Here is a 12209-nt window from a genome sequence, read left to right on the forward strand (position 1 = left end):
AGGGAAGAGTGAGAAAACACTATGCAATATTTTATTAAATGATGAGAGAATTGAACAAGTCGATAAGTTCGTATATCTTGGTAGCTTATTTACTAGGGACGGAAAGTTAGATGAGGAATTAGATAGACGAATAAATGAAGGTAAGAAGGTTATTGGTAGAGCAGGTCCCCTTATCAGAAGTAAAAATGTATGAAATAAAGCTAAAATGGCAATACATAATTCCATATTTGTACCGACAGTACTGTACAGTAGCGAGACATAGACTTATCAAGAAAAAGATAAGAGTAAAATTAACGCAATTGACATGAGATTCATGCGCATAATATGTGGGAAAACCCTGATGGACAAAGTAAGTAACGAGACAATTCTAAAAGAATGTGGTGCAGAAGAGACGCTAGTAGACACATGGGAAAGAAATCGGTTAAGATGGTTCGGACATATTCAGAGAATGCCAAATGAACGACTAACGAAACAAGTGTATCAAGGTAAAGTAAATGGCAGCGTGCCCAGAGGTAGACCGCAGAAAGAATGGTTAGAATGTGTGAATGAGACCCTAGTTAGAAGAGACATAAGAAGTCACAGAAACACGAGAGCCTGTATGAAAAAATGCATGGACATAAAAGAAGCTAGAGAAGTATGCCAGGACAGGAAAGTATGGCGGCAAATAGTTAATAAGAAGAGTGTTAGCAGATTGAATGACGCCTGAAACAAAAGACCTTGGCCACTAATGGACCGAAGTGGAGAACCTTATATAACGACTTCGTGAAGGTTATTTGCTTGGGGTGATTGCTAAAGAGATTGATCAGCAACCTGGGTCGGAACAGTGTTGCGGAACGAACGTGTTATTTACTTAAATAGCACGAGAATTCTGGATCAATCTGAAAAATCTCTATTCCTTCCACACACTACTCCTTTCCCCTACCGAGTGAGTCACGCCTACCCCGAAAGGGAAATGGCTTAATGATGTAATAATAATAAGATTCCCGTTTAGAAATCGCCAGGTATCTTCCCGGTTCCAAGCTTGGGTCAGGCGGGGGGCCTCGAGCCTGGCTCTAGCTTGTATTTCTCAATGGCTCGACCTCAACCTCGGCTAGATAGATAGTGGCAAAGTTCCTAAAATTCATGGCAGATGGCGTTGGGTTATTTTGTGCATTATTCAATATCCACTATGTAACTTTGTGTGTGCTTAAAAGAGTGTCATTGTTTTAAGTCGTAAAATGCCTCAAATAATAAAAAGCCCTTGTAGAGTCAGGAGACATCGAGCAAAAACCACTATTGCATACTTACGTGTAGATTTCGAAAGTGAGTAAATTAATTTTAAATTATAATAAGACATTAAGCATGTGTAATTCTATCCTCTAAATAACGATCTTGTAAGTATATTATATTTATGCAGGCATAAATAATTATTTATGTAATAAAAAAGGATTAAGCACGAAATGATTGTATGTGTATTGTGATTGATTGTGTAGATGGTGATGCAATCGACGAGCTAGAATCAGAACCTGAAGATATATTTACGGGCATGTGATACTTAGAAAATTTTCGATTTTACCAGTTTTACGTTCCGACGGCTTTTTTCTCCAATAATCAATATTTTTTCTTAAAAATTTGGGACATGATAGCGACTATGCTAATGGACGTCCCCACAAACTTTTTTTTGGTTTAATTAAAAAAAAGTTTTAATTTAGAAAAATCTGATTAATTTGCATAGCGCTTAGGAATTAGTATCGATTTTACCAGTTTTAGGTTCCGACGGCTTTTTCCTAGAATAATCAATATTTTGTCTTCAAAAGTTGAGAAATGATAGCGAACATGCTAACGGACGTTAGCACACACTTTAGTTGTGTTTTTTTTTTCAACAAAATTTTTGATATTGCTAATGTATGTTACAATTCTTCTGTGCGTTACTTTTAAACTACACAATATTTTTGGCCGAAAACTTTGGACTTGCAAATAAACATAGTAACTAATCTCCCAGAACTAACCCTTCTTGCAGGCAATCAAAAAAGTTTATTCTATTAATAATTTCCAGATTATCGGAAAGGCAGAGATGAAAAACGACGTAACCTCAAAATAATACATATGCATGTAATTTTTATTTAGCACAATAAATTTTTTTGCTATTATCCCTCAAAAAAGAGTGCGGGGACGTCCGTTATGATATTTTATAGCATCTCCCAATTCAGTTTTTAAAAATTTTCATTTTTGTGGAAAAAAAAGCCGGGGAAACTGTAAGTATCACATGCCCTTAATGAACCCGCAATTAAAATGACTTTTGTAAATGAGAATAATATTATAAATTCAAAACTTCCAAGACTAAATAAAGATCCCATTGTCAACGAGGTTGAAGATACCACAGATACTTCTGGTAGTGGTTCCATAAATAGTTGTATAAAAAAATGTAGTCCTATAAGAAAATTGCTAGGGATCGATATTGAACTACGGTGAAGTCTGGGCTAGGCGCGGCAATCGAGCCTGGCGATCGAGCCAGATCCTGTCAAGATTTAGCGTTTCATTCTAGCTTGACCCAGGCTTGATCACCAGGCCAGGGCTTAGTTTTTCCAGGCTTGGGCCGGGTTAGGCCCACGACCAAATTTCCAGACGGGTTATATTGTTTACAATAATTTAATTAAAACTAATTATCATTTGTATTTGTAAGAGATTTTGCATCAGAAAAACTAAAAAAATGAAATGTAAAATTAGTATTATGATTATTCGCTAAAGACATCGAAAATTTTCACGACTTATTAATTGGCCTCAATCCCACAAACAATCGCTACAAAAAGATCGAACTAAAAAAACGAAAGGTCCCTGGCCTGATCTCAACATAAATCTAGAACGTGATTTTCTGCTTCAATTATTTTAACATAATTTCCCTATCCTAAACTTCGAAGGTTATGTAAAGTTTGGTTTCCTTAGTCTCTTTGCTAACATATTTTTATAACATTTAAAATTCATAACAGGGAAATTCCTTGTGATTCACTTTTGTGAACGGGGAAAATATCCCAAGGAGTTATCAAAGACTGGAATTTTTTTCTGTGAGAATAAGGAAGTTTAGCTGCTATTTATTATTTTTATAGCTTCTGCAGGGTCACATAAGCGAGTACGGCTAGTTTTTTAGTACAGCATATAAATTATGTTTGCAAGCATTTTTTTCAGGCAAACAATTCTAACATGTTTGCGTGTCTTTTAATTATTTTTTTCAGATGAGGAAGGAGGAAGGAGAAGGGAAAGACAAACTCGGAAGGTGGAATTCAAGGTTCCATTGAGACTTCTTCGGTTGTGCGTCCTTGGTGCAATTCTGCCGGCCATTTTGATTGCTGGTCCAATTTATTTGAGGTACCGAGTTTATTCGGCCCAACTTTATCCTCTTACTATTTCTGATCAAAGACTGATAGATGGAAAAATATCGACGACTTGGTGCCAGGTACTTCATTTATGAGGAAAAAATTTATTATAAAGATATTAAATAATCAAAAAGTAAATATTTTTGGGTGGTTAAGTCATATTTTATATTTTCGGTGAACCTGGATATTATGCATAATTTTCCTTCCTGTTATAATACCGACAGATTAACGTGAAATAATAACATTGAAGTATACTTTATATGTAATAAAACTCTGAAATATTTTTATACTTAAATGCTTGTTCGTAATTAAAAAAGAATATTTTACAAAGGTGGAAAACATCATTGAGTATGGAATAATTTTTTTGTAACGCATGCACTGAATGGTCGCTTTTCGGGACATGTACAGCATGCGGGAAGTGAATAATAATTACAATGCCGTCGTAAAAACACTTTAAAAAAAAGATTCGTTAATGCTGATGCGCTTGCGCATTACAAATCAGAATTATTTTCTAGAAATGGCCGAGAATCATAACTTCACTTCATTATGACTCGACGCTTGATAGACTGATTGTGAGTAGTAAATAGTGACTGGACAAACTTGAAGTGATAAGTGACTATAAAATATTGATAGATTAGCATAGATGACTGATAAATAATAGAACATTTTGTAAATTATTGAATACCAGAAAACTTTTGAAATTTGTGCATTTTGTTTAAAAAGCTTTGGATACTTCAAATTTCTGGAAATTTTCGGTAATTTATAAATTCAAAGAAAATTTCTCGTAATTCCTGATATTCAAAAATTTCCAGAAATTTTAGTTAATTTTACCATCTATTTCGAAGCAATTTCGGAAAATTTGTTTTTATTGTTTCTCAAATCCAAAATTCCTGAAATTTGTTACAAAAAATATCGTGCGCTAAAGGTGCTGAAAGTAGTCAGTTGCAACTATTGTGAAGTTTACAGTACTTGCCATCGACTCATCTTCGGGTCGTTTCGTTTTCATCTTGTCTTTGGCTCGTTTATAGCTCTCCCTCGGCTCGCCTCTGGCTCGTACATCAAACTTCGGAGTCATGTGGGAGTGCCTACTTTCTGCACCTGTATAAGCACAATGTACTATTCTTACGAATATCCTTTAAAAAAATATTTGATTATTTTATTCATTACTAGTGTTTTGTAGCCCAGGGCTAAAAATCTTATAGTTTCAATCGGGTTTCCGTCCGTTCGTCCCCTATCCCACGGAACACCATCTTATGCTTCGGAACCCCTACACTTTAGCCCACCTTATCACCTTATCCCACGGGGCGCCATATATCCCTCGAACCCAATCTATCCCACAGGCACCAAGGGACAATTCATTATTTACGCAAGGGTCCCAAGTGGGAGAAGGGTTATTAAAAAATCTCGAGATGACCTTATCTCAGGATGAAGGGGGGAAAAGTCATTCTTACGTAATATTTTAAATTGTCTAGAGCGAAGCGTTTGGTAAACCTCGAGGTTGTTCGTTACACGACGTTTCACCTGAAGACAAAATGTCCGTAATACAGCAATGTCTTAGGAGCCAAAAATTGTACAGAAAATTAAAGGGCTGTTTCAAAAACTAAAAAAGTTCTCTATTAAGACGTTCCACTAACTATGAGATCTATTTTCTTATTTTTAATATACAAACTAGGTAAATACTTACGTAAGAAGGGGAGGAAGAGTCCAAGAAATATTAAATGTCCTTATATGGGAAGGGGGGGGGGGCGTGGCCAAAAAGTCCTTACGTAAATAATGAATGGCCCCCAACCTATCTCACCTGACGTAACCAAAGTCACGGGCTACCAAATTTCTCTCGGGATCTAAGACTATTCTACAAGACCCAAACTAGCCCACGCGACACATCTATCTTCTGGGCCTCAATCTATCCCACGGGCCTCATCCTATCCCACGGGGTACCAAAATCCCATGGGATAATTATTTAGGACCCCCTTATACCCTCCCCCTATCATTTTAAAGAAATAATTATTTAAGATATATTTTTAAATTATTTTAATCAAAAATCAAAGCTTAGTATTTTCATTAATACACTGGATTGAATTAATTTCAAATCAGGCAAGCTGCACAGTGTATATGCTTATTCGCAGAATCGTTTTGGGTCAAAATATACTGTGACTACGATTTCCCGGGGATTTCGTGTCTGTTGTCAATGGCCTTCTCGATAAATCGGGTTTCTCCGAACCTTTTTTCTTCTTCTTGCTTATGGCTTCTTATAGTGCCAAACCGTCAATTGCGCAACTCTTCTGACATTGCAAGAACATCTCTCTCACTTCCTTGGACCATTTCTTCATCGGAAGCAACGATATATCAAGTTCTGGTAAATAGCGATTCCAGTGTACGTTGTTTTTTAAGGGAATTTACACAAAACTCGTGCCCCCGTTTGGAAAAAGAGTAAATAAGATTTCTTTTTATGAAGAATAAAAATTCACATGTGTTTGCAATAACGAGATTGTGTATTTTTCTGAAAACAATATTTGAAAAAACGCAAGATAGAGAAATGTTTTTTCGAAGGTTTCGAGTCGACCAACTTTCCTCGTTTGTGATTTTTGATGTCTATAGTCTATTTCTTGAGGGAAAAAAATAAGAATTTTTATTATTCAAACAGATAAATCCAGTTTTCTCTTCCCAAAAACTCTGACACAATTATAAACTATTATGGGATAAATGCACCATATTAGCGCTAACTTAAAAATAATAAATAAAGCGATGGCTTTTTTTATGAAAATTGAGTTTAAAGATTTAAAAACAAAACTCGTTGTCATTTTGATCCGTTTGAACTTTTTTCAATTTTCTCGTGAATTTAGAAAGCGAATGAAAAAACTATCAAAATAAATAAGATAAAGTAAAAGATCGATATTAGTTTAGATACTCCAATACATTAAAAAAAATGATAAGAAATTATGTATAAACTGTGTCACCGACTATTGTGTAAAATCTCTTTAAAAAACAAAGTGTTTTGTTCCGAAACGATTTCGTGACTTTAACATACTCAGCCAGCCCGAATCGAAATGATTTCCGTCACTTAAATAATGTACCAAATTTTCGAACACCAAAAACACATAAGTGCCAAAGTTCGAAATTCCAAGAGTACATAAATGCCAAAGTTTGGAAATTCAAAAGTGAATAAGTGCCCAAGTTTCTATGTGTTTCTTTCGATACTTAACAAAACTTTCATAATTACACAATTACTCTAATTAAAAATTCATGTTTGCAAACAGTAGATAACACTTGACTTAATAATCACTGAGTTATATATGCGCTAATGATTCATAACATGAGTATCATTCATACAAATGCCTGGATTGAATAAAACGCCCACCTGAAGTCCAAATAATTTGTTTTAACACTTTTTTCGTTCTTTTATCAGAATGATCAAATATGGTACACGAAAAAATATTTCCTTAGAGAAAAAGTTTTTTATATTCATGACGGGTGTTGCGACCAAGGCATGTAAGTCTATCGGTAAAAAGTTTTCAAGAGAGAAAAAAAACTGTCTCGAAAATCGAATTCTCACCCAAAAAAGAGTAATTACACTCAAGATTTGATGAAGCCCTAGAGATCTCAATAAACAAAAGAGGGAAAAATGAATAAAACATAAGTCTGAATCATTATAAATGCATCACGAGACAAATTGAATGTTAAAAAGTGAAAACTTAAATTGAAAAAATTGTTTTAAAAATTTATTTTACAATACTAGTGTTATTTTTATAAAAAATATTAAGTTTATTTGTATTTTGTAACCATTTAGTAAAACAACAGAATGTAATTAAATACAATTATTTAAATTTTCGTATGCTTCAATATAGTTTATAGAGATAACAGCCCACTGCCCGGTAGAATTTATTAGATTTTTAAGCCAATAAAATGTGTCAAAAAAATACCCTTACATAGTTATGCCGTCACAACCCTTCATTTATAGTTATTTAATATGTATAATGTATTTAAAATTCATTATACACATTTATCTTTTAATTTATCTAATCACGCTTAGCTAATATACTATTATACCCTTCACTTGTGTTTATCAAGCATAATTGATTGAAAATTGATTAACTTTTTATTATCTGTTACCAAATATTTTCTAAATTTTTCTAAAATAAAAATTCTAATTTATTACAGTTCAAATTTATAATTTTTATTTTTAAATTACTTATTACAGAGGCAGGTGGTTAAGGCCAACACAACTTTCAATGCTTACTTGATGAGCCATGAGCCAAACATCAATGGTGAATTGATACCAGTTTCGATGACGAGACATCTAGTCTTAGAGGATGACATGAAGGAATATTGGGGATTTTATCTTTTGCGAGGTTCTAGCGTCACAGTATCAACTTGTGTAAGGTAGAATTTTAAATAGTTTATTAATAGGCCAAGGAAATCAAAATCAAATTTCATTAATAAAGTTTTGATAAACAATTTTTTTATGAAATTGGATTCAGTTATAGTTGAATTTAAAATTTGAAAATTTTCCATTTCTAATGATGTTTACTATTTTATTTGAATTGGTTGCCATCATAGAAGCAATAATATTTGTTTTCTGACTCCGAAAAAATTGTTGGTGATTAGTGGATATGTTGAAAGAACCAAATTTTTTTGAAACAAGAATTGAACCAAAATCGAGATTTTGTTGATTCAAAACATAATTTTTGTTAGGTCAACAACAAGTGTCCTGAAAAAAAGTAAAATTTGTTTGGGATATGAAACAAATTTTTTTGGACATCAAAATGTGTCCAGATGACAAAAAATACTTGGAACACCAAAGAAAATTAGCGGGGTAACATAAAAAGTTTTGGAAATTTGTTGGGACAACCACGAAATATTGTTAGGGTAAAAACAAACATTTGGCGCTTCTATAGCTATCAAATCGTTTTATGGTCCAAAAAAAAAACATTTTATCCAGTGGAGCTATATAAACTATGGTAACTATGAAAAATAATTTTACAGATGGCCAGGTGCATCCTTAACAATTATCAGGGGACATAAACATCTGCATGAATGTGCATTCATTGGTGACGATAGCAGTGAAGAATTGGAAGAATTATTGCAAGTTGCTGAAGAACAAGGGTTGCTGAAAATAAATGGAACACCACAGGTATACAAAATGAGAATATGTCAATAAAGAAAATATATTTCTATAAGAAATAAAAAACATAAATAACATATTCTGTATTTTAGGATGCTAGAAGTCCAAGCAATGCAGCAGATAAAATGACAAGAGCTCACCAGGATGTTCAATTTCACCAAAAACCAAACAGTAAAAATCGCACTTATTTCAGCTCAAGTTTTCAAAACCCGACGAGCCACGAATTAGATGCAAATGCAATGAGAAATATTTTGACATTACTAATGAAAAAAACCCTCGAAACGAAAAAAAATCAACGGGAAAATCCTCATCATAGATACGAAGGCGTTTATAGAGAAAGTGCAAATATTGATAAGCCACCCACCATGGAAAAAGAATTCGACCCTAGGGATCTTTTCGATTTCTCAAAATCAGATCAACTAGAAGCTAAATTTGAAATCCAACCAGAAGTTAAATTTACAAAATCTAAAGACCGCGATGCAGAAAATTTGGATAACAAATTAATTAATAAAACGGGAAATGCAAGTTTAAACTTTAATAAAAATGAGGAAAGTAATATTCAATTTAAATTAGAGAGCAGTACAATTAAATTGATAAATGAAGTATTAAAGAAGACACAGGAAAACGTGAACGAAACTCAAATTGAGGAAAATAGTGCTCAAGTGAAATTCGAAAGATCAACAGTTAAACCTGAGGCAAATATTACAGAAGAGAAGAAATATGAAAAAATTGAAGAAATTGAGAAGCTTAAGCAAATAGCTGAAATTGAGAAAAAAATTGATGAAATTGATGATAAAGATCCAACTTCAGCTGAAATTTTTGGTGAAGTTATGAGAAAAATTGTCTCCCAAGGAGAAAAGGGGAAAAAACTTTTTCAGCAGTTGGTGGATGAAGTTGACGATCAAGAATTGAAAAAAAGAATGATGATGAAAATGGAAAATATAACAAAAGATGAGGAGAAGAATCTTAGGCGAAGAAGAGAATTAATTTTGTCTTCCCCTCTTCAGGATGATCTGAATAAAGATGATGAAGAGGAGGATGCTGCGATTGAAGAGGTAAAATTTTTGGATTAGAATTTAATCTGCCAATTGTTTTGGTTAGAATATTTTAATTGGATTTAAAATTTAATTTAATGAAATTTTTATAAACTATGTAGGGATTGTTAACGCCAGATGGAATTGCTGATGATAGAGGTACAGTAAATGAAACAACAATGAATGATAGAAGTAATTCCGAATTTTGGAGTTCGTTTAGTAGTTCTGAGGAAAGACTTTTAGAATGTAAAGGACTTATTTTGAATTTGCCACTTACACCACATCGGCAGTGTACGCCAAAGCATGAAGATCAACATACTTCGGCTTCAATCGCCAACACAGTAACCTACAGGTTAGTATTTAAGTCTTATATATGTATTAGCGTGAGGCAAACAAAAAATAATTTTCGAAACTGAATACGTACACTAGCCTAAGTTGTACCTTTTTAGTTAACAGAATTTTCTGAACAAAGCATGTCAAAATCCGGTATTTTTAAAATGTTTTGAAAATGCATTTATTGAATTTATTTATATACCATATATACCATTGTATATCATTTAATGAAAATATTAAATCTCAATTTGAAGAAGAATAATAATTATATCTTACTTGTCTCACATTTTCTTCTAATAAGATTCTATGAGCGGTTCAATTACCATAAATCAAATAAGTAAATTAAAATTTTTTTACTAAATTTAAGAACAAATGAGAATTATTATTATTTATCATTATTATTAAAAATTATTATGGTAAAAAGTGTAATACACTAATTTTCGTCACTGAATAGGGGTTGGCTGCAACTTGGTGAATTATTTTCTTTATCAGTGAAAAATAATCCTTTCAAGTATTCCTTGAAAATTTACTAAATTGGCGAAGATAAGCAACATTGCAGCTTTTAGTCAGTTTTTTTGTTAAAAACACCAAACACTAAACATTTTGTTCTTAATTTGATTCTGAAATGTTGCACAACTATGTTCTACTGAATGAAAAAATCATCGACATGATCTTTTCTGAAGAAATCTATTATGAATATGAAAAAATTGTAATTTCGAGTTTTTCTCGAGAACTAAAGAGGATACGTGAAAAAGTCAAAAGAGTACATTTCTTTCATATATAAAGTTCTATTGAATAGGCATTTCACATTTTTCCTCTTAGAATCGAAAAACTTGTTTTAAAAGAAGTTAAAATGACAAACAGAAAGTTAAATGCTCATTTGATAGAACTTTATGTAAGAAACAGATGTATTATTTTGACGTCTTCTTGTTACTTAGTTTTCAAGAAAAACGTGAAATTACAATTTTCTAAAATTCAAAAATAATTTGGGCAAAAAACTTCTTCTAGGCCAGGATAGAACGTCTCTTGGACTGTTCTGAACACTAATGTGTCGCTGTCGAGGCGGTCTATTATGGCGCTGAGTAGTGGTGAAACGTTTTTGTATAGTGACCAAACACTAGTTTTGACAAGCTGATCTATCGCTTGTCATTCGATCTTGACAATTTTTATTTTAGTTGATTGACGTTAAAAATTATTTCAAAGACTTTCTAGATAATGAGAAAGATTTGTATAGCTACATTTTTTATTTTTTATACTTTTAAACACCCTAAATATTTTTGGAAGTGTCCAAAAAGATATTTGGGTTTGATGCTTCGAAAAATTTGTTGGCCATTTCGGATTCGCCAGCAGCCGATCAGGGCTATTAAAGAATAGAATTTATAAAATTTCATCCAAATATCATTTAGTGAGAAAAAATAATGTGATGACATTTTTAATTAAACTAAATATATGCAAACCTTTCACCTAGCTCGTTGAGACATAAAACGGTACAAACAGAACATGTGTACTTGAAGTTTTGACGGAATTATTTTTCGCTTTATAAAGATGTTCACGCTAATATATATGTATATATGTTACAGGCAAAGTCCAATGTGCCGTCACACCGCAGTCTGCCTAGTCCCTCCGCGAATTGCCTGAGCGATGTCAGGTACAGTCCGAAGTAGCCCTTTCACTTCGGACTCTGCCTAGTTAGATCGCGAAGTGCCCGAAAGGCTCAGGCAAAGTCCGGAGTAAAAAGAAAACCCGCGTGGTTTACTTTTCCCACTGTACAGTAGGCTGGCTCGAGAACTTACAATTCCAAATAGTCTACAGGTCGAAATTGTGAACAGATCTGTAAGTTTTGATTTTAGAAATGATCAGCATGAAATTTTTAAGATAACTTATTGAGTACATTTATCCATTTTTGTTTTAATATATTTATTTAACGCAAGTTACTTTCTAAAAAGAAAAAGAAAAAACTCAATATGTATAATATTTAACGTAGATAGACTTAAAAAACGTAAATAATTCATTTTTAATATTTTTATTGTTCTAAAGTGTGAATAGTTTCTGATTTCAAGCCTTTTCAGAAAAAGCCGATTATTTAATGCGAATTCATAGATATATATTTCATACAAGGCGCCAGTCTATTATTTGTTATTATTACACCATTAAGCCATTTCCCTTTCGGGGTAGGCGTGACTCACTCGGCAGGGGAAAGGAGTAGTGTGTGGAAGGGATAGAGATTTTTCAGATTGATCCAGTATTATCGTGCTATTTAAGTAAATAAAATAACACGTTCGTTCCGCAACACTGCTCCGACCCAGGTTGCTGATCAATCTCTCTAGCAACCACCCCAAGCGAAGAACCTCACGAAGTCGTTATGTAAGG

General features: G+C 33.0%; 1 protein-coding gene across 1 annotated transcript in view; it reads left to right on the plus strand.

Annotated features, from left to right (window-relative positions):
* Nucleotides 1-12209, plus strand: part of LOC117180128 — a 28152-nt gene that overhangs the window by 12368 nt on the left and 3575 nt on the right. The window contains exons 2-6 of the mRNA XM_033372471.1: nt 3210-3430; nt 7549-7730; nt 8334-8481; nt 8565-9527; nt 9629-9858. Of these exons, the coding sequence (XP_033228362.1) occupies nt 3210-3430; nt 7549-7730; nt 8334-8481; nt 8565-9527; nt 9629-9858 (1744 nt within the window). The remainder of the gene's footprint in view (nt 1-3209; nt 3431-7548; nt 7731-8333; nt 8482-8564; nt 9528-9628; nt 9859-12209) is intronic.

Source organism: Belonocnema kinseyi, chromosome 9 (genome assembly GCF_010883055.1).
Source record: "Belonocnema kinseyi isolate 2016_QV_RU_SX_M_011 chromosome 9, B_treatae_v1, whole genome shotgun sequence".
NCBI classification, from domain to species: Eukaryota; Metazoa; Arthropoda; class Insecta; order Hymenoptera; family Cynipidae; genus Belonocnema; species Belonocnema kinseyi.